This window comes from Balearica regulorum, chromosome 1 (genome assembly GCF_011004875.1).
Source record: "Balearica regulorum gibbericeps isolate bBalReg1 chromosome 1, bBalReg1.pri, whole genome shotgun sequence".
Taxonomy (NCBI): domain Eukaryota; kingdom Metazoa; phylum Chordata; class Aves; order Gruiformes; family Gruidae; genus Balearica; species Balearica regulorum.
In genome coordinates, this window is record NC_046184.1 from 42,785,127 (window position 1) to 42,807,049 (window position 21,923).

The following is a 21,923-nucleotide window of genomic DNA, read 5'->3' on the forward strand; positions in this document are numbered from 1 at the left end:
TACGTATTTCTCTAATCAGGCTTTTGGCTTGCACTGCTTCGCTAACCTCAGACTGCAGTCGTAGATTTTGCTTGAAAAATCTGCCTTAGACTGTGCTGACACACTTGCTTACCATTTTATTGTACCGTTCCCAGTCTTGAATGTGCCTCCATAAATTCACTCCGTGAAGGTTTCTTTTGCCCCCCAGAGATAGCAGCCTACTTCCCAAATCAGAAAAAGTTTCAAATCTCATCTTATCTTTAACTAACTTCTGTTGGGCGTGATGAGAGGTGACACTGGACCTCCTCCCTCCACCCTGGGACACCATGTGGGTTGTAGCCACTGGGATGGAGCTCGTGCCCCCCCACAGCTGTGGTTGGCCTCTGGTGAAGCCCTTGCCGGGCAATAGCACATCCCTTCACTGGAAGCTCAGCCCTCACAGGCTCGTGGTAGGAGCTGCCCCAGCCCCCAGAAGAAGCCAAGGTCTTCTGTAAGCTTTCCACTCAAGATCTGGCTAAGGCAAAAGTAATTGTCTCCTAATCATAGACCTTTAGGAACTGCTGCTAATAGACACATTAGCAGAGACAAGGACCCTGACTGTTACGGCTTTCACCCAGCTGGTGTGCTTGCATGGGGTAGATCTACACTGCATTTGACGTGTTTAATTGCTATTGCTCCTTACCCATCAGCTTGAGTTCAAGTCACATTAGCTACCAGAGTGTTCAAAGGTAGGATTTTATCCTGCTCTGTTGTTGCACTACAGCTAATTTGTCAGGCACCATCCTCAAGAAGCTGAAACCCTCCACGATCTTCAGGGAGCTGAGGGTTCTAACACAACTGAGAAAAGCTCAGAAACTTCTCTTAAACCTGACTCTGACACAATAGTCCAGAGCTTGGTCAACTGCTGAGTAGGAATGGTAGTAATCTGAAGCTATCTTGGTAGAGTACTCTTTCTGCACCATAAGTCCTGAGTATAATGACACCTCAATGCCAAAGCAGGTGCAATCCCACAACGTATTACAGTGAAAAAGGTTTGGTTTCCATTCGCTAGAGCCTCTATGGCAGAGCCAGCCAGCCATTTAGGCACACGGCTACTTACAAACTATCCCTTTCAGAGCTGTGCCACTGCACGGAGCAGTAGATTAAGATTTACTACTACTGTGCACGAAGCAGCTAGTTGCCTTGCACATGCATTTAATGGCGTGATACTGGAGGCCAGTCACTCACCTCTGGAGGCCATGAGCAGTGCTACCTACATCTAGCTTTCAGTCACGCTGGGCTTTCAATGAAGGTCTGCACCAAGTCTATAGCACCGTCTCTCCACCCCTGCACCAGCCCAACAACACTCCTCTTACTGATCTTCTTATTGCTGACAAAGCGTGTAACACTTGGCTTTAGGATATATCAACAAGCAAAGCTTTATTGAATCGATACTCAGTATTAAAAGTGTTACAGTGTGATACACAAAGCAAGGAAAAAAGCAGTGCTTTTTAAAAAAAAAAAAAAAAAAAAATCCTGTGAATGTATGGCCCAAGCACTACAGTAACTAGTATCTGTTTCACAGTAGTTAGTAGCATTTAGGAAACTCTCTTCTTTCTTGTAGCAGGATCTCAGCAGAGCCATAAGGGGTTTTGACATGTGCCCCCTCACTGGGCGTGGACGAGGGCACCTGCTCCCTGGCCATACCCAAATCCCTTGGGGCCAAAGTTCTTCGCGTAACAACCTGCGAGGAAAATGAACACATAGTAGCTGAGGCTTCTGGCTCCTTAATTAAGAACAGCAGTCTACGCTAAAGCTCTCGGCCACTTCCCATTAGTCACCAGAACATCCCCAGCAAAAGTAGCGCTTAAAAACCTTTTGTTTAAGCTGCGTAACTGCCATGACTGAACTCAGTAGCCGTGGCTGTTTGGTCTGCGTAGCTCCCAACCTGCTCTGTGAAAGCAATTACTATATCAGTTCTCTGTCTAAATATCTGTTAAGACATATGTTGTCATCAAACTACTGTGTGGATCAAGTTTATAGCCATGACATCATGCAAGAAGACATGGCAAGAAGACATGGATGCTTGGTAGCTCCTTTCCTTACTCTGATCTGCTCTCTGACCTAGGCAGAGGGCATGGGCTGCTGCGTATCTCAGTATGTGGTGTCCCACTTGATGCAGATGTAAGCTACATCAGCAGTTCAGTAATGTTTAGTTCATTTCTCAGCTCTATTGCTATGACTCATTTCCATCTTGACAGGAGCCCGAAAGCTTCTTATACCAGGAATAAATTCTGCATCTGTCCTTGTAACACATTACCTTGAACCATAAACAAATGATCTTTGTTTCTTTCCTCACCTTTACAATAGATTTCTCCCTCTTTTTCAGTTAGGGTTGTAGATTCTAGGCTTTTTCCACACTTGGCACATCGGAAGCAGTTTTTGTGCCATGGCTAGGGAAGTAAAAAAAAAAAAAAAAGGAAAAAAAAGAAAAATAGTTTAAATACACAGAATGCCTGAGTCAGTAAAAAAAAAAAATGCATTAACTGGAGATGCCTGCATCAGTATTGTTTATAGATAACTGGTGCAATAAAAACCAGTTCAAGTGCACCAGCAGCAGAGAGCATCTGCATTTCTGCAAGTGGCCCGAAGCCCCGAATCCCACACAGCATCCTGCTTGGGGCAGCATTTTGAAAGGTTCGGGCTTGCTCAAACCAATTCAGAGCAGATCTTGTCTCTCTGTAACGAGTCAGACAGCTGGCAGACTGACACACAGTTTTACATGGTATTTTCAGAGAACATCCTCTTTCTTCCGAAATGTTTAGCTTCCACCATAAGCTGCACGCAACAAGACTGTTCCCTCTTCTGCACTCCTGTAGTCTGCTTCAAGTCTCTGGCACAAGACGATATTGAAGCTTCGTCTCTGAAATCCAAGGTGAGCCCTCATCACCCTGCATTTCAAGTGCTTTTTGTTCAATTAAGTCAATTGATTTGAGTATTTCCAATGCTAAGAAATGCAATTTTAAGGAAACTCTGCCCCACAGTTGGTTCCCTACTGGAACCTACATAACACACCTTGCTCGCTTTAAAGTCCACGTAGCAGGTGCAGAATGGCACACGCAGTTCCTTACCTTTCCAGCTCCTATTACTTTCTCTGCTGCGTAAACGGAATCGCCACACCTAGAGCATTTCTCTGCCCCGCCGAACTTCTGAGCAAACTTTGAAGTGTTCGGATTTGTTGTGGGTCGGTGGGGAGAGGGCGTGCTGAAAGAAACGGGACGTTTGTTGTCTTTACTTTTTTTACCAAATGACCTCTTGCTCTTCTTAACAACACTAACAGAGCAGCATCCAACACACAGTACAGAATACAGTACTTCTGCAAAACTGGAGAGGTTAGTTACCAGCAAGGCTATCCAATTACACTTGGTAGCAGAAAAAAAAACCCCAAAACAAGAAGAGAAAGGCCATGCTTCAAATGATAAAAAGAAGCTACTGTAAAAGCTAGTTTTCTGAAGAGCCTTTACCTTTTCACTTCTGTAGAAGTGCTGAATTCTGTATCAGGACATGGATTTATCAGATAGTAAGCTAATATATAATTCTGTTAAATTCCTGTCCACTGATCATCACCTGGAACCTGAACTGATCACTGAACCTAGCGGCAGAACATACATCATATAAACATCAAGCAATAACTTGGGAACTTGCATGAAGCAAGTTGTGAGACATACCTCAGCTTCTTTCCACATGCTTTGCTTTACAGCAAGAACTTAATCAGACTAGGAATGTAGACTATTTAATAGGCCTTTAATAGACTATTTAATAGGCCTTTTGGTTTTGGCTATAATTAAGCACAAATGGCACAGTCAAAAATTCATTCCTCTTGTAGCCCTAGATTCTCAGCTCTCCGAATCCATCCCTGCCAGAACCTGCTGAACATTCGCATTTGCAGCTTATTTAGGGGAGCGACTCAAGACCCACAGTCACCTCTGCGGGCTCATTCAGAGACATCAGCAGCTCCGTAATCCAGTCCCCTATGGCTCATGCATAGGGTTCGTGCATCTTTACCTGCACAAACTCCTGCTCGTATGGTGCCTACTAACATAGTCACCAGTGGAAGCTTTGTGCACTGCAGGCTAAAACCTCTGCACTCGGTTATACTGGGGTATTTTGCAGCATTTCTATACCCTGGGCTATTTTGCAGCATTTCTATTCCAAACATGAACTAAACAAAATCCAGCCTGAAAGACTCCTCTGAAAACACTACTGAAGGACAAGGGTCACCCCCCCGAAACTCAGTTCACTCACCTCTCAGGCTTGATGCCTAGTCTCTCTCCCCTGTCCATGTTCAGCGTGCCTGCCCCTTGGCCATATCCGTAACCTTTCGGGCCGTACTTTTTTCCATAGCAAGATTTGCAGTAAACTTCAGCATCGTGAATCGCTACAGTTGTGCTGTCCAAGTTTTTCCGGCAGACCACTGAAAGGAAAAAAAAAAAAGTTAAATTGCCTTAAGGGACCGTTTCCATCAGCACATGTAGTAAGCCAAAAATCAAGTGAGAAGTGATGTTATGGGTTTCCTTGCCCACAATTCTCTCTATTAGGCTGTGGGACAGCCAGAGATTAGAGGGAGCAGGTTGTTGTTTGAATTAGTGAATTATGCTTAGCCCTATAAAGGCTTTGTTCCCTCCCACCTCTTCATGGCCATGACATTTAAAACTTGCTGTGGTTTGATGAATGGGGCTGCTCAGAAACCCAGATAGTGCCGTCAGCAGTTTCCCTTGACAGATGCCATACAGCGTGAAGCAAAAGTCTATCAGTGCAGGATATCCCTGTCCTGCCCTTCTGGCCAAACTGGGGCTGGGAAAAAAAAACCTTCAAGGTTTTCCCCTGCCCGGGTACCGGTTTGGGGCAGAGTTGGGACTGTTTCACAGCTGTCACTGCAGGGGCCGTGCTCTTCTGGCATTCCTACTTTGTCCTTCAGCACAATGCAAGCACTCTGCTCAAGGTTACAGTAGAAGGCAGAACTATTTCCCTCTTAAACCTTCTTTTGTATCCCAACTGGCACGCTCTTTCCATCTGCAACAGCATTATGCCCTTGATAAAGAATTTGGGGAGGGGAAAAAAAAGAAAAAAAAAAAGAAAAAGCCTTATGAATTTTTTGTTTAGAAAGAATTTTAAGGTCTTCAAAATACAGGATGACCTTTGCTTATGGCATTCACAAGCTCCAAGGTTCTTTTTATAAGACACAAATATCCAATAAGTAAATCAGCTAATGCATGTTTGTTAAGTCTACAGACTTAACCCCAACAGAACTATGCGCTAAGGAAAAACAAATACCCAGACACACTAGAGCCATTGTTTGACTGTAAGTTCCAGGTTTCTTTTAATAGAAACTCCCATAAAAGGCTGAAAATGAGGCAGCCAAGACATCTAATCTTTTTTGTGACTGCTGTAGAGCTCAGAGAAAGGAGCGTAGGTGCGCTGCGGCCCACATGCCAGCACGGTGTGCTGACGTTATGCTGCAGACTAACAGCAAACTAGTTTGAGAGGGACACTTGTGACTGTGGCTTACATGAGGAGGGCTAAGCCCTAGCTCTGCCCATAGGTATTAAACAGCAGCAAGCGGGACAAAACAGGACCTCATGTACGTAATAAGGTAAAATTCTCTGATTCAGACAGACAGGCTGTCTGTTTGCAAAGTAGGAGCCTCCGATTCACAGCGACCCTTTGTTCCCTTCATCTAAGCAGAGGTCTTTTCAGCAGAGAAAGCGATTTTCAATGCCTCGCTGGGCTTGTTGGTTGGACTGGAAAACACTGCTTTGGACTCCTTTCATCTGAAATAAACCACAGGCCCCTGTGCCAAGAAAGTCTAGGCTTTTGGCTGGGGTAAAGCATCGGCGACGCGGCTGTGCTCAGGCACGCTGGTCTGCAGGACAGGAGTTTGATAACCGTTCCTTCAGCCACTGCCAGCCCCGGGACCACCAGGAGAGGTCCAGCTGAGCTCAGACCAGCGCAAACAGGGCTCTGCCACTGGGCTTTCTCCTCTGCATAAGCAGCACTTCAGCCACGATTCCATCCTAAAGATCCCTTAGAGTCCCGAACAGAAGGCTGGGCGGGGGGCAAACGGAGCAGAAAAGCTCTGCTTTGGGAGGCACATCCCATCCCCCCCAATGCTGGACAGGTAGGATAACATCTCTCCAGGAGACAAGCTCTCCCTTCGGCACCGCCAGGCCCAGGAAGCATGATGGACAAAGCCATATCTGGCCGCTGTTATCCCCATGCCCGAGATGTCCCCTGTGGACCAGCACCTTGCTGTTGTGACACCCCAGCTACCCCAGGAGAGGCTTTGCAGGGGAGCGGGAGGGGAATACTTACTGCAGAGGAAGCAGCACCGGTGGAAGCTCCTCCCGTCGCACTGCACCTCCTCGGCGTGGTAGACAGTGCGGCCGCAGGCGCCGCATTTGTTGCCGCCTCCCCAGTTCGGCATGGTGGCTCTGCACGCCCGCCCAGGCGGGAGGGGAGAAGGGGAGAGGTTTGTTAACCAGGGTGTCCTTCACCACCCCACTCGAGGACAGTTGGGGTTACAGGCTCCTTTAAACCAGGTCTGTGAGGTTTGTCTGTCAGAGCACAAGCCTGTGATTTTGCCAACTGTTCAAAAACGTCAACTTCCACCGTGTGAGAAGTCACTGTGATCGGATGAACTTTGCAGCCATCCGGACCCCAGAGCAGACCGAAAGGCTCAGGCAGGCTCTCCACGGCTATTTGTAAAAGCAGATGGACTGGCAAGGGGAACAGAGGCCACAGCTGCTGAAGAGCGACACAAACAGAGACACAGGCTTCACGAGACATGTCCTCCCATCCCTGCCCGGGGTTTTGAAAGTTACATAAATCGGATATGCACAAATTACAGTTTCATGCACAAGGGCTTTACTGTACCTCGAGCGAACGCCCCCCCCAGATGGATATAATTTCAGTTTCTATGCTTCATTAATGCTGGGCCTCTCGTCTGGTGGAAGCAAACCAATTGTGCCAACAACAGCATTTTGTTTTACTGCAGGGCCGCAGTACAAGCCAAAGTTCACCTCACCGGAGAACCGCTTATTAGGGCCGTAGGGACATTTTGAACTCCTTTGAGATCACGGCTGCACTTCAAAGTTTAATGGGGATTATTTCCCAGGGACTCCACCGCTATTACATGAACTGCGCCTTTACCAGACAGGTATATGAACCAAACCAAACTGCTCAAGGGGCCACAGCTGCTTTAAAATCAAGCAGAATTCCCTCTCATGCAGTACTTGCAATGGACACTCAGAAGGCTAGCGGGGAGGGACAGGCAGCACCATCACCCATCATGTCAAGCTATAGCCTTGGAACATTAAGCCAGAAGCAGCAACTGCCCCATCTCAACCAGAGCTTCCCCCACCCAGCTCCCCTGCCCTCGTGCCATCGCCACCACTGGCTCCCACCCAGCTCGACTGGGAGCTCCTCCTGCTCTGGCACCACAGCCACAGGTGGCAGGCAGTGCTCTGCTTTTATGAGGCTTTCCTCCTCCTGCCACCTCCAAGAGCTAACATAGCGGTGTTTGTTGAAGGCTTGTCCCCCAGTCATTGCTGAACTGCCCTCAATGACTGGTCAATGCAGGTTTGCTCCCCTGCAGCCCACCACCAGAGGACCACCTCTTGTATGCACGGAGCCTAACAGCAGCCACAGAGAGTGTGACCGATTCAGTGAGTCTAACCCAGCGGAGCTGCTCAGGCCTCATCCATCGCTCCCTCTGCTCCTTGCTGGCCCATGTTTCACACAAGGTTTCTGGGCAAGGACCATGGCTTTGCCCGGCTGGAAGCCCAGAGGGCACCTCCTGCCACCAACCCCCTCCAGCAGCACCGTTCCCTCCCAGCAGGCTCCCCACAGCAGCAGCGGTATGGGGCAGCTGTCAGGCAGGAAACGAAGGAATTTGTTGGGAGCTTCTGACTTTTCTCAGCACCTTCAGTTACCCTTAGAAGCTCTCCTGTGTCAGCCAGACAGGGAGAAGAGACACACAGCAACGTCCCCACAAAACACCCACAACCTGCTGCCTTCACTCAGCTCTGCCGCTCATCCCTCTGAGCCAGAAGCAGAGGACTGCCCATCTCCAGTTGTCCCCTGGGCCGACAGAGAGGAACGGGAAGCATGGCCGTGACACAGGGAGGAGCACCTCACTTCAAGATCCCCCTCCTCTAAGGGGCTCTCGTGTGGGAGAGACCTCGGTGCAGAGTGAGGGCTCTCAGGGGCACCCGATTACTGCCTCCTGCTCCCCAGGCAAGCGAGAGCGGACTCACAGCATCACACCTCAGAGCAGCGGTTTTGGCTAAGCCTGAATGAAGTGACCCATCTTGCTAGCACTGCTAAAACAAGCCCTTGCCCGAGCAGCCTGACCAGTAGTTTGGCAGTTTTAGGGATGCCGGGTAGGCTGCACGGTTCCCAAGTAAGACACGCTGCCAAGTAGCTGCTACAAGACCTTTGTCCGAGACAAGCAGACAGCCATTCACGGCATGTGGGAAAAGAAGATTAGTTTATTAACCTAAATTGGGGCATCTTAGGTACATTCCTAAGCAAAGGCTTAGGAAACTTCCTCAGAGTGGCTGAGCAGTGCCATTTGCACACTGACATTAATTACTGAGATATCCCTTTGTTTAATATTTCCATGGGATTAGCACCATTACCACTTCATGGTTTAGCACTAATACCCTGACCAAGCTCATAAAATTAGTTTTATGACATTTCCCACTTTGCCTTTGTCATTCTTGGCACAACTGTAGAGTCTAAAAATTAAGATTCCATTTCTTTTATTCAAGTGCTTGGCTGTGCTACCACACAGCAGCTGACATCAATCATGGCAAAGAGCGTCCTTCGTTAAAGGGAATATAGACTGCAAAAAGCTTTGGAAAAGGAATGCATGAATTGGGGAGGAAAAAAAAAAGGGGGGGGGGAGAAGAGATTCCTTTCCATTTTGTATGCTTTCCAAAACATAAACGGTATTTGGTACAAGAACTACTTCTATCTTTTCCTCTCACCATCCCCACGCTTATGTTCTTTTGTGCATTTACATGAGTCTAAATTATTTTAATAATTTTGTTAGAAAACAATTATTTCTTTTCCATGCACACTAGAGATGAGGACCTTGATCAGGTTTCTAGTTTTGCCCCAGACTTCCCATGTAATATTGGGCAACACGGGGTGCAGCTCCACCCCTTCTTCCCAAGGAAAACGAAGTATTAAATGATCTGGCAACCATTAGCTGACTCAAATCTTCTGATAAGGGCTCTGGGAATTCACTAAATGAAAAGCAAAAAGGAATTGAAGTCAGTACTTCAAGCTGACCTTGGTCTCTTCCACAGAAGGTATTTCCATTTATCCTCCCCATAACATTCCCATGACAGCTTGCATGGGAAGAACGGCAATATTTCTCCATTAACCAACAGCAAGGGCTACCCCGAGGCAGCGGTGCCCAGAAGGCACCTAAGGGGAGAAGGGCTGATGATTTAAAGAAGCTCTGCAGGTAGGGCAGCCTGCGAGCCTGTCCTCCTGCCCGCGAGCCGCTCTCTCCACACCACCCCGGAGCTCCACGCTGCCCAGGTCTCCTTCGAGAGCTCCACAGGTAGCAGGTTCAGACTTCCAGTCCTGCGTTAAGCCTCCTCTGCTCCCTGATGACTTTTTGGCTAGTTCAGGCAGGCCTTGGGGGAGCTCAAGAGCAGTAATTAAACATCCCGATGATCTCACTACCAGTACCAACAGCTTTGACTTTCAATTGCAGGTTTGTGGGCAGCTACTTTCCTCAAATGAGAAAATCCTGACTTCTGCTAAGCTTGTACCCTATCAAGGGGGGGAGCACGCTATTTAGCTGGCATTCTCCAAAACGCCAGCGACAAGCCACGGCAAAGTCCTTTCCAACCCACTTATTAACAGCGGGTTTAAATACAAGAAACCTAAACCAGCCCCAAGACAGACACCGAGGAATTTCAGGCTGTCCAGTTTTCCTGGATTGCTTTTTCAGCGGCCCGATGGGGAATCCAAGCGCCTTGCAGCTCCGCTTACCGCAGCACGCCGAGCCGCGCAGGGAAACCCCGGCTCAGTGCGCTTCTCCCGCCGAAGCCCCTGCGCAAGCGGCCGGGGGTGGTGATGGAGGGGCAGGACGGGCTCCCCGGCAGCCCCCCTCCCGCCCCACAACCGGGGGTGCCGCCGCGGGACCCCCCTGCAGCCCCGCAGCCCTCACAGGTGGGGCGGGACGGGACAGGCCCCACGGGTGCAGCTTCGGGCAGCGGCAGCGACCACTGCGCACCGCACCGTGCGGCTGCGACCGGCTACGTGGGGGCTCCGCGCCCCTTCCCGCCGTGCTGTGCCGTGCCGTGCTGTGCCGTGCCGTCCCGCACCTGCGCGCCCAGCACTCACCTCACAGCTCCTCTCGCCTCCGCTCGACTCGTCTCAGCCCAGCGCGGCCCCGCAGCGGCTTAAAGAGCTGGGGCGGAGCCATAGCGGGCCCGGCCCAGCCCCGGTGGCCCCGCTCCCGCCGCGTAGCCCCGGCCATGCCGGGCAGCAGTGCGTTCGCCTTCGTCCGTGAGGCCTGAGCCCGTCCCTGCCGGAGTCGGGCCCCGACCCCGCGGTGGGGCCGGGGGAGCCGTGTGGCCTGAGCCCCCGCTGTCCGTGGGGCACTGTGAGGGTCGCCGGGGCATCCAAGGGAGTGACCTTGCTGTAGCCACCCCGAGAGGCAGGAAGGCAACAGGAGGGATCTCAACTGCAGTCTCAGATAGGACCCCAACCCATGTTTTTACTCATTTTTAGGATTTTTGTTTAAATTCTAGATTTCCTCACTGCCTGCATGCAGTCCACGCAGGCACCACGATGGTGTCTCACCAGGAACGCGGGTGAAGGTGTGCAGGGCTCAGAAATACGTTTCTGTAGACGTGAGAAAACGGGCCGGGTTGGGAGCCAGCGCCCAGGCGCGTGGGAGTCTGCAGGCACCCCGGGGAGGAACTGGAACCGTACCTCCCTGCTGAACCATTGCTCCAGTGTGGACTAATTAGGAAGGACTTTAATTGTTTTCACTGCAATTAGGCCTGTCCGCAGCAGCCAGTTCATGCTGTAGAAAACAGCTTGGTGCTTGAGCTGCCCTTTAAAAGCGGCCCCGTCTCCCAGGTCCGGAGGGCCGTTACGCACTGGCTGGTTCGGTGCAGGTTTATGCACAGAGCTCCCGGTGTTTAGAGGGAGATGCAGGTTTATCTCCTCCTCTTTATTAATCAAATACCAAATCAGCTACTCATTACTCGTGCGAGTGCCAGATTGCTCCGTTTCGGCACAGAAACGGCTTCTTCATGCGCACCAGCACGAAGCCCAGCGAGCCGGGTGGAGGCAGCTCCTTACACAACCTCCAGTGCAAGCACTGTACAACAAAATGGCTGTCTGCAGCTCGGGCGTGAAATAGGTCCTGTGGGACTGTTAGCTCAGGTGGCTGGGTGACGTGCAACCCACTTTGTCCAGCAGCCGGTATACGGGGACAAATTGCCTGTACCTCGAGATGAAAAATTACCTCCACGTCAGGCATGCGAATGAGAAAGGTTAGCTGTCCTCTCCCCTTAAAATGTGTTTCCACTGTGCTGCAGCCTGTGTGCTGGCAGCCACAACTCACTGCAATTTTTTCCTTCCTGTTTATGATTTTCTTTTTTCATTTGCCATGAATTGTGAATGACAGGACTGTGCCTGGTTTATGCACATCTCAGAGCCCTGCTCCATCAGCAAAGTCAGTATTGGTTCCTCTGGAACAACCTGGCGTGCGCTGTGAGCAAGACCAAGAGTGTGACCTTAAGCATCATAGCAAAAATTTTAGTGTAGGTTTTGAGGGAAGGGAGCACAACGAGAAGCAGAAGTATTAGCAACTGTTGTTTCATGACTTGGAGGTTACATGAAGGGACTCTTCAAGTCAGACAAATAAGAGGCGTATGAGTCAGAGCAGGCTGACTCCATTTATTGCGTGAAATGCCTGTGCTCTCTTGTCCAACCTGTCCTGCTCCCAGCCCTGCTGGAGCTACATGTGATGATGCTAAGTTATTTACCATGTCTCCTCAGGTAGCCTCCAAAGCTATTAGATTTTCCCTTTTGATAACATTTCCTACAGACTTTAAAAAATAAACAGCAGAGATCCCAAAGGGAAAGAAGTAGCATTGCACTTCTCGTGAGGTCTGACTGTACTCAGAGAAAGGAAATTCTCACTGTGAGTAAGAGGCCATGCTGGTGCGAAATAAAATTCTTTTCGGTGGTGAGGCACTGCTAAGTGAGCAGTGAGAGAGTCTGACATCCAGGAATTAATTTTCTCATGTCTAATATTTAGTCAGTCTATCAGAAGAAGAGTAACTATGAGGGACAGGCATAAATATGTTGATAAGGCCATTGCTAACAGGAACAGTATTAAGGAACACACTACTACGACACTCAGGAATAAAACCTTGTCATGAAGGAAAACAAAAGCAAGAATGAAAACTTTCACCACATACTTTATTGATAAGGACTATTTCTATCAATACATTTTATAAATACAAGTATACATATATATTTATTATCTATAAATATATATTTTATATATAAACATGCATATTCTATCTCCTCAACAGATCTCTTCTTCTCTGCCTCTGTGTCTCCTGAGGGCATAGTTCAGAATGTTTTAAAGATAAAGCCTGCATCTGACCCTGCTGCATTCCTCCTCCCTGTCCTTCACTCCTTCACCCTGTTGCCCTGAGCATCCCTCCCATGGCCCCAGCAGCCCCACTGCCCCCATCGCCCTCCTCACCATCCTCCTGACACAACCCCATCCTTCCCCGTGTTCCTGCCTAACACTTGCCTTAAAGTTCTCTTTCCGACTCACTTGCCCAAAATCTCAGATGTTGCCTCTTCTCGCTGGCCTGAGGAGGAGCTCCCACCTAACCACCACACCAGGTCCCTGCAGGCAGCTGAGCTCCTGCAGCCTGTCAGCTCTTTGTCTGGCTTCTGCCATTTTGAGCTCAGCAGCTTATAATTAAGACAGTTTATTTCTGAGAAACAGCATTCAAGTGTATTAACAGCTCCCACAGAATAACAGAATCACAGAACGGCAGGGGTTGGAAGGGATCCCTGGAGATCATCTAGTCCAACCCCCCTGCTAGAGCAGGATCAGCTAGAGCAGGTTGCGCAGGATCACGTCCAGGTGGGTTTTGAATATCTCCAGAGAAGGAGACTCCACAACCTCTTTGGGCAGCCTGTTCCATCACCCTCAAAGTGAAAGAAGTTCTTCCTCATGTTCAGATGGAACTTCCTATGTTTTTAATATCTCCAGAGAAGGAGAAGGATATCCCCTGCTGATTTGACAGCTCTGTGAGTGGGGAGGTGTGCCTCTGTTTCCTTCTGCTTCCTTGGCCATGGGAAAGCCGAAAGGCTCTACACAAAACCAATTCTCCTTTCACTGTAAAATTGACCCAAAGCACATTTATCACCTCAGAACAAAACTCTCAAGGTTTTAGCTGTGCCATAATTTTATGTAAATGTTGTTTGCTATGTTTCGGAGAGCTGAGTAAATCATCAGCTTCTCTGACCTAGTTACTTCTCAAAAGACTTGTCACACCTCAGTGTCCTTAGCCCTTTTACATCCACTAAATACCTTCCACTCACCTGGGATTATCTTATCCTTGTTTGATCTTGTAAGCATGGTCCCACATGTCTGCTTACGGCAGAGTCAATCTGCTTGCTCTGCTGGTAATCCTTGCTATTATTTTATGAAAGTTTATTCTAGATAGTCCAGATTTTACTTTGCAGGGCATTTAGTCATATTCTGACATCGGTTTTGTCAGACTTAGTTTTATCCAAATACTGCTACTACTGATAGAGCTCCCTTAATTATGTTCTTGACAAAGCATAATTTAGCTAATTTTCCTGTTACGAAAGACTTTTAAAGCACAATTTTCAAGTGCGCTCTATGCATTATCAGCTAGTGAAAAATTAATTCATGCCCACAGTTACCCAGATTTGCCCTATCCTAGAAGGGCGTATGTGTTTAGCTATTTTCCTTATCTAAATATTCATGCATCTTAATAGTGCTATGCATTTATTCCACCATAAATATTACAGTGATAAAGCAATGACATTGGCACAAATTAATGAAAATACGGCAGACAATCCTAGAGTATACCAGAGCTGTGGATCTTTTTGAATTGGCTCTTTAAATCCAAAGTACAGATCTCGGAGACTTTCAGTATGAGAAGGCTGTGCTTTCCAGGCTCATTGATTTCTTTATCATTGGTCATATTTATAAATTATTTTACTTCTAGGAAATTTTAATTCTAAGATAAAATTAGTTACAAAATCCTCATTTGCCTAGTGATTATAAGAAATAGCTATTGGGGTGTCCAATAAACAACATGATATAAGCTAGCATAATTTTTTGAAACCTGTAAGTATTTTCATCTTTGTTAACCTACGTCTTTGCATCAGTGATGCTTCTCCATATAGAAAACAATAGCCAGATTTGTGACCCTATTTGAAATCTATCCAGATCTTCCTTTTTATAGAGCATTCATTTTTTAATACTATACCTCATGATATTTGATTCCTAAGATATAGAGACTGATACTGAAGAGTTCTCTGCTATCAAGATTTTAAAACTAATAAATGAAGAAAATTTAAAATTTTAATTTAAAGAATTTGCTTCGTTCGAGGTCACAGCCAAGGGAGGTGCATGTACGTCAACACGGTTCCTCAAAGGTATTGGGCTTTTGCATCATCCCAGATGTTTCCTGCACTGAGGAATTCTTAGTCCCACCTTAAGCACTAAGGTGGGATAATAAACATCTAATATTATTCACAAAAAGAATTGCAGAGGGAGACTGAGCATCACCTGGATACATCATTGCTTAGGTTAGCTCTACCTTATATCCCAATATGATTTGTAGTGATACGAGGTCAGTAAATCACCCAGGTTACTTCTGAGCAGGGCAGCACGGTTGTGCAGACATGCAAGGAGAGCACCACACTTTATCATGGCGCAGCCTTCATCCCCAGGGATGGTCGCGACCAGTGCTCGGGGTCTGGGCGGATGGGGGAGGTGGGCACCGCTCGCTATTTGGGACGCTGAGCGATCGCTTCTCACTGCAGTCGTAGTTCCCCTTCTCCAGAGCTTAGGGCTGGAAAGGTCCTGCCTGGGAACCTCAGCAGAGCCGATTTCCCACCCTCGCTGGTCCGGCAGAGGGGTGCAGAGGAGACAGGGTGCTGGGCATTGACCACACGCCTGCTGTGATGCCCACAGGCATTTGGTCCTCTTGCTGTGAGTCCAGATTATCTTTCCCAGTATAACGGTGCTATGGGGAGAGGCTGAGATCCGCCATATCCAACGGCCTCCTGACAGTCGGGGCCATCTTCTACCATGTGTGAGGCTGCGGCTCAAGCATCTGCTGCAGCCCGAGGATTTGAACCTGGTCTTCATGTGGCCAATGCCAGTGCTGCAAACAAGCAATCATTCGGGAGATGGAGACAGGCAAGCCCTCTCATGCCTGGCGTGCCCCAAACGAGCCTCAGCAGTGCCAAGGGGCACAGCAGTATTTGTCCTCCAGGTTCCCACCTCCCTGTGAGCTTTGCTTTCGGGGCTCTGATCAGAAACGGAGGCAACTGTGCAGCTGTGGCAGTATGGGTGCTAGTGGGATTTTTAAGGAGACCGAACAGTGGGTTTTGACTCAGAGGCTCTCAGACCCCTCTCCAGCTGAGCAAAGCTTTCTGGACCCAGCGTGCTCCTGGTGCCCCAGGGAGACGGATCTGGACTCCTGCAGAGAGCTCCTGTTCATTCCTGGGGTCTTGCACACAACGTTTCAGCCTGATGTGAGGTTTATCTAAACCCCATAAAGATGAAAGAAACACATGGTTTGCATCTAATCCTAAATACATTTAGCGAGGTAAAACACAACGTAGACTGCCGGTGCTGATGTTATCAGGTCATGGCACTGTAAAAGCCCAGCAAAATACTGAAGTTATTATATTCAAGTTCTGAGGTTTTGAACAGAGGTTTCTGAAAAGCCTAGCAAAACATGAGCTCTGTTTCAGACGCCAACTCAGCAGAATACTAATACCTGGACTGGTAATGATGTCACCTCCCTGGCAGGAGGCATAATTTAGGTTGAAAGTATTGATTTCTTTAATAAAGCTCGATTTATTCACCATACACTCACAAGGCCAGATTATCCCTCACATTGTGCCTTGAAAAAACCTGCAGGCAAGAGCTTCAGTAATCTCAGGGATGTATAAGTTCTGTCGCTGACTGACAGGATTTCATTAGCGCAGGACAAAATTCGAGGACCCACACAGCTTGTTCCAATAATACCGTTACTGATTTTTGAGGAGGGCAGGGAAATGTGTTTAATATTAGATAGCAGGCAGAGAGGGGATAGCAAGGTGAAATGGTCTGACTCTGCTGTTTTCGGAAAGCTTCCCAGCTCCATCAGGCTGCTAAGGGAGTTGCTGGGAAGACGTTACCCAGATAGCAGATGGCAGCCTCACTAAATGCATAATGTGAAAAAGCAATGGTTGGGTTGAAAAAAGAGCCCGTGTGATTTTTTTTTTTCCCCATTGGCCCCTTTCCCAGTAATGGCTAGGACCCTAAGCCCTTCTCCACCACCCTGGCACCGCTGCGTGTAGCTTCTTGTCCTGATACGAAGAGGAAGCTCAAAGGCGAGTCATGCCAGGGCGGGATGGTGATCACGCTGTTCCCTGCCTGCCTGCCAAGGAGCACCGCTTCAGGCTCCGTTACATCACCTGCGAGCAACCTTTGTCAGAGCCACTGGCAGTCCTGGGCCAGCGCTCCCTGCTAGCTTTTGTGAGAAAGAAGAGGGTGGATGGTTTCCAAGTTGCATTGCGTTCCCGTCATGGATTTTCCTGCATCCTGACATCAAAGGAAAGGCATTTCGGACTCCACAGAAAGAACTCAAGGGTGGTCAGCAGTAAACCCAGCAACGTGCCGATGCCTGCTGGAAACCATTGCTACAAAAGCTGGCTTTGGTGGCCCTCTCCCTGGCAGCATGATGTGCTAAGATGCAATGCCTCACCTTTCCCAGGCTAGGAACGGCAGATCTAGGGAGCGGGAGGAACAGAAATTTTGGCAGGAAACCTGCCCAGCCTCAAGGAGTTTCAGCCTCAAGCTGTTGAGCGTGGTTGGGCTGTAGCTTCTAGCATGTATCCTCGCAACCAGTAGTGTTTTAATTAGCCTGATTGTCTGCAGAGGGTCTTGGTGGGATTAAGAATTGTTCCTGTTCTCATCTGAACAGAAAATCGGACTCCTACTTTGCAACTGACTGTAATGCCAATGACAAACATGTCACTGTGGAGCATATGAGCGTGCTATGAAGTCTCTTTTTTGCAGCAGCAGAACAGCAAAGGATAGGTATACCTCATCCAGCGTTGAGTCTCCTGGTGAGAGAAAGACAGCACTCCCCATAAACATGATTCTGCTTCATCAACAGCCTGGCAAGGGGGAATAGGTGACACTGGGCACCACCTTAGTGGTGCTTCTAAGATTGGATGTGGCAGCAGGAACAAGAGCCAGCCATAAGCTACAGCCCACCTCTGTTTCCTTTGCCTGGAGTGTCTGCAGCAGGCTCTGCCCACCAACGCAAAGGGGGCCGTTTCCATTAGCTCTGGGTGGAGCTGTTCCTGTCTCTGACATATCCCTGGTGTGCAGGATTCATGGCAGCAGCTGTGTGATACAACAGTAGCATCTCACATCTGCATTTTCCTGTGTGCTTTAGGAAGAACTGAAGCTGAACTGCTCATCTCAGCACCATCTGAGGAGGAAAGAGTACCTCCTTCAGCTAATGCTGATTATTAATTAATACAAGTATCATCGCTGATTGGAGTATTTTAATTACCTCTATCACTAAATAATTATTTGAACCAGTAAAACTAGGTAATAACTGTACCAGGGAAATCCTGATTGTGCACAGGGGTTTCAGCAAGGAGAGGATGTCAAGACTGAGTGCTTGGAGATGTCTCTGTATGAACATAAAGGCCATCGTAGTGCACAGTGAGCACCCGATGTGAGTTGCCCAGCAGAAACTGCCCATCTGGGATGCTGCCTTCCACCATCAGCAGAGATCATCATCATCATCAGAAATATCCATCAGCCAGCACTGGCACTGGTGCTCCCTGGGTCCCTTGGCCCCACTGCACTTTCCTGCCCCATCCCTCTCGTTGGCCATAGCATCCATCAGGGTGCACAACGGTTCCCAGTTAAAAATAACTTTGCAAAAATAATTTCTAGTGGCAGTGCTGGCTTTGGCTGATCGTATAACTACATCATGAGCAACAAATCATTGTGAGGCGCTCTGTTTTTCTGCGGTTTCTTTGGACAACAATTTATGACCTCCTTCCACACACAGCGCGTGAAAACAAGCTGTGCTTAAGAAGACTGCGCTGGCTAGCTATTGCACATCACACAGTCCTGGCAATGGTCCTTCTCTCTTGGCACAAATCCAGAAGCACTAGGAGGCTCCGGGGGGGTCCGAGCCTCTTCTGTACGGTGCTGATGGTCAGCTTTCAGCGCCTGCCTTATTCGTTACCTTTAACGCTGCATTCAGGTTCTGATGGCCGCGGTCACGTAGCGCACACTCTGTACCAGAGCACACACCGTCCTGCTGAGGTAGAGCAGCGCCTGTAAAATACAGATCTCTCTTGCGGAGAAATATAGGTGTAAAAAAAAGCAATGCAAGAACCTAAAGGAGTCCTACAGATGCTTTATCACTTGGAAAGGAAGATCCAGCTTTAACAAAAATGAAATTCCGTGGTAAGGAAAAAGCCAAAACAAGTTACGATATTTTCCTTAATTGGATTACAAATGTCACCTTTGGAATACATTTAAAAATCAATTATTCTTTTCTCTTTGTTGTGCTGTCAGTTTGTTTTTTACGCTTCATTGAGCAAGGCAATGAAACGAGGCTGTTGTGTTTATTATTGATTCCCCTTTGTGTTCAAAGTCAGTTTATCTTTCTAGATGTTGGGCAACAGTAAACTCTATTTTCTTGTGTAGCAGAGATGAGATAGCAATCTGCACAAACTTTAAAACTGAGCAAATTGCCAACTTTAAAATTGAGCAAATTGCCATCATCTTTCACAGGGTCATTTCTAGTCTTCTTTGGGATGTCGATTCTTCTGTACAATTAATTAAAAGATACTTTGCACCATAAAAAGACATAGAATGTATTGGAGGTCAGAAGGAAAGCCTGCTTAACGCAAAAGTTAAAATGTGAGAAGACATGCGAATAAAGGTGAGGTGGTTGAGATTTATTGTCTAAAAGGCAGGGATTAAGCAAGGATTTGAAAACAAGAATGCTTGAGATTGTTTTGTAGGCATAAATGGGGAGAGTATGACAGGCAGAAGAGAAATCATGAAGCTCGGAGTGAGAAAAGGAAGGAAAGAAAGCAAAAAGAGTAAATGTACACACATGTAAATTGTGGGGGCAGTCCTGATTTCAGCTGGGACAAAGTTAATTTTCTTCACAGTAGCTAGTATGGGGCTATGTTTTGGATTTGTGCTGAAAACAGTGTTGATAATATAGAGATGTTTTTTGTTATATAGAGATGTTTTCATTACTGCTGAGCAGTGCTGACACAGAGCCAAGGCCTTTTCTGCTTCTCACCCCACCCCACCAGCGAGTGGGCTGGGGGTGCACAAGGACATGGGAGGGGACACAGCCGGAACAGCTGATCCCAACTGACCGCAGGGATATTCCATACCATATGATGTCACGCTCAGCATATAATGGGCTGAGGGAAGAGGAAGGGGGGAGCAGCAGTGTTTGGAGTGGTGGCATTTGTCTTCCCAAGTAACCGCTAGGCGTGATGGAGCCCTGCTTTCCTGGGGATGGCTGAACACCTGCCTGTGATGGGAAGTGGGGAGTGAATTCCTTGTTTTGCTTTGCTTGTGTGCGCGGCTTTTGCTTTACCTGTTAAACTGTCTTTATCTCAACCCACGAGTTTTCTCACTTTAACTCTTCTGATTCTCTCCTCCATCCCGCCAGGTGGGAGTGAGCGAGCGGCTGCGTGGTGTTTGGCTGCCGGCTGGGGTAAAAACATGATGGGGTGGGAAAAGATGAGTGGTAATAAGGGAAACTGGAACAGAGATAAGTAGGAAGATAATATGAAAGGTCCCAGTGGAAAAGGTCTCTGGATAAGGACAAATAACCAACGTTTAAAGCTGTTTGAGACATGAAGACTAAACAAGGGAGATAGAAGATCATCAGCATGACAGAGGTTTTAATATTAGGTTGAAAAAAATTATTTAAAAAAATCAGAAGATTTTAAACTCCAAACTCTATACTAGATGCAGAAATATATTTTCTGTATCGCTTGCAAGTCATGGTACTGCTTGTGCTATTCTGCCCAAAGATTTTTTGTCATGTAACAGTCAAGAAATGCTGTATTTCTGATGTTCGTAAGCTTTAATAAACAATTTGTTAATTGAAATTTTATGATTTAATGAGTATTTTTCCTTACCACCAAAAGGCTTATTCCCCTAACTGAAAATAATTTGTACTTTTTGTCAGAGATCGAATTTCAAGTCAGAAATTAATATAGCTACATATATCTATATGTCTATATGTATATGTAAGTATACACATAGCCATAGTGATGTCTGGGTCATTTTTGATCCTTGGTTACACACTTTATTATTTACTCTCTTTTATTTGTTCTGCACATTTGAGCTCAGTGCAAGTACACACCATCAGTTCGGTGTAAATCACCTAAAACTTTCCACTCTCGATTGAAAACCCATGAATTAGCCATGAAGAATTTCAGCAGGTATTGCAGTATTAAAAAGCCTTCATATTAATTTTACATTCCCACATCTAACCTTTGTGTTAGCTTTATATCAGAAATAAGAGAGGTTTTTTTTCCAGTTTGTGGGATTCCCTATGTGGTGGGAATTAGGCCTTTTAAAGGCTCCTTGGCATTGTATGCGTTCTTCTAAAACCACCTTTTAATGTCCTAAGGTGACATAGGCCTGAAATTCACACCTGAAATTTGTTTTGATTTATTTACATGTAATTGTTTTCATGCAACGAGATACTGTTTTCAATTCAGCGTTATGTTCCCAGCAAAAAGGTTAACAGAAATCAAAAGTAATTAGCTCTTCAAAAAAGCAGTCATTTTACGCAAAACAGAAGAGGATGATTATTATTATTATTATTATTATTATTGCTAAAGACATAAGGTAAAATAAAACTGCTTTGCAGGTTAGCACAATATTTACTATTTGTTGATGCTTTCAATGATTTTCTCTAAAAATTAGAGAAGGGAATGGGGCAATTCCATTGCCTGCGGTGCATTTGGAGTCTGGTGGCAAAACCAGGGAGGTCTTCAGCTGAAGGATGCAGGTTTAACCATTGAGTGAGATAGTTGCTAATAATTACACGTTCAGGATAATGAATGCTGGTCATTTTCATCAGCCTGTGGCTGTTTTGCATTTGGGGAGGACTTGCCAAATTCAGGGCACACAGCAGAAGACCTCTCGTGCAAATCGCCTCCTCTCTCAGCACAAACGGGTTGCTCTTACTCGTTTGGTATTTCAGGAATATGTTCTCAAAGTGCTGGTGTGCTTCAGGAGTACAGCGCTCCTTTGGAAAGGTGACAGGCAGGCCAGTTAGACACCAAATCAGTTTTCGGTCGTGCTAATTAGACACCAAATCCCGTTAGCTGTAGGGCACCTGGACATCTTGGAGGCCTGGAGGTGTCGGAGATTTCTATCAGTTTCTTTCCTTGCTTCCAGCCCACCAGCTCTCAGCTGGGCAATATGTGCGAGGCTGGCAGGGCACTCGGCCAGACATTTCCGAGTCCATTCGCCCACGTTTGGTTCACTGTGCTGGTAGCTCCGGAGCAGGATTGTATGTGCTCAAGCAAACTCTATGCTGGCTCAGCAAGGCTTTTACCACAGA

General features: G+C 47.2%; 1 protein-coding gene across 3 annotated transcripts in view; it reads right to left on the reverse strand.

Annotated features, from left to right (window-relative positions):
• Positions 1-1,372: 1,372 nt before the first annotated feature.
• CSRP2 (cysteine and glycine rich protein 2) overlaps positions 1,373-21,923 on the reverse strand; it is an 85,992-nt gene continuing 65,441 nt past the window's right edge. Inside the window, exons 1-6 of one of the 3 annotated variants that reach the window (XM_075747353.1) lie at positions 14,701-14,705; positions 6,331-6,451; positions 4,264-4,432; positions 3,090-3,222; positions 2,318-2,411; positions 1,373-1,702 (exon numbers count right to left, since the gene is read on the reverse strand). In XM_075747353.1, the coding sequence (XP_075603468.1) occupies positions 1,626-1,702; positions 2,318-2,411; positions 3,090-3,222; positions 4,264-4,432; positions 6,331-6,442 (585 nt within the window). In that variant the 5' untranslated portion in view covers positions 6,443-6,451; positions 14,701-14,705 and the 3' untranslated portion in view covers positions 1,373-1,625. Of the gene's footprint in view, positions 1,703-2,317; positions 2,412-3,089; positions 3,223-4,263; positions 4,433-6,330; positions 6,452-8,407; positions 8,412-14,700; positions 14,706-21,923 lie in introns of those variants that run through there. The other 2 variants (XM_075747345.1, XM_075747357.1) reach the window with 2 other exon arrangements.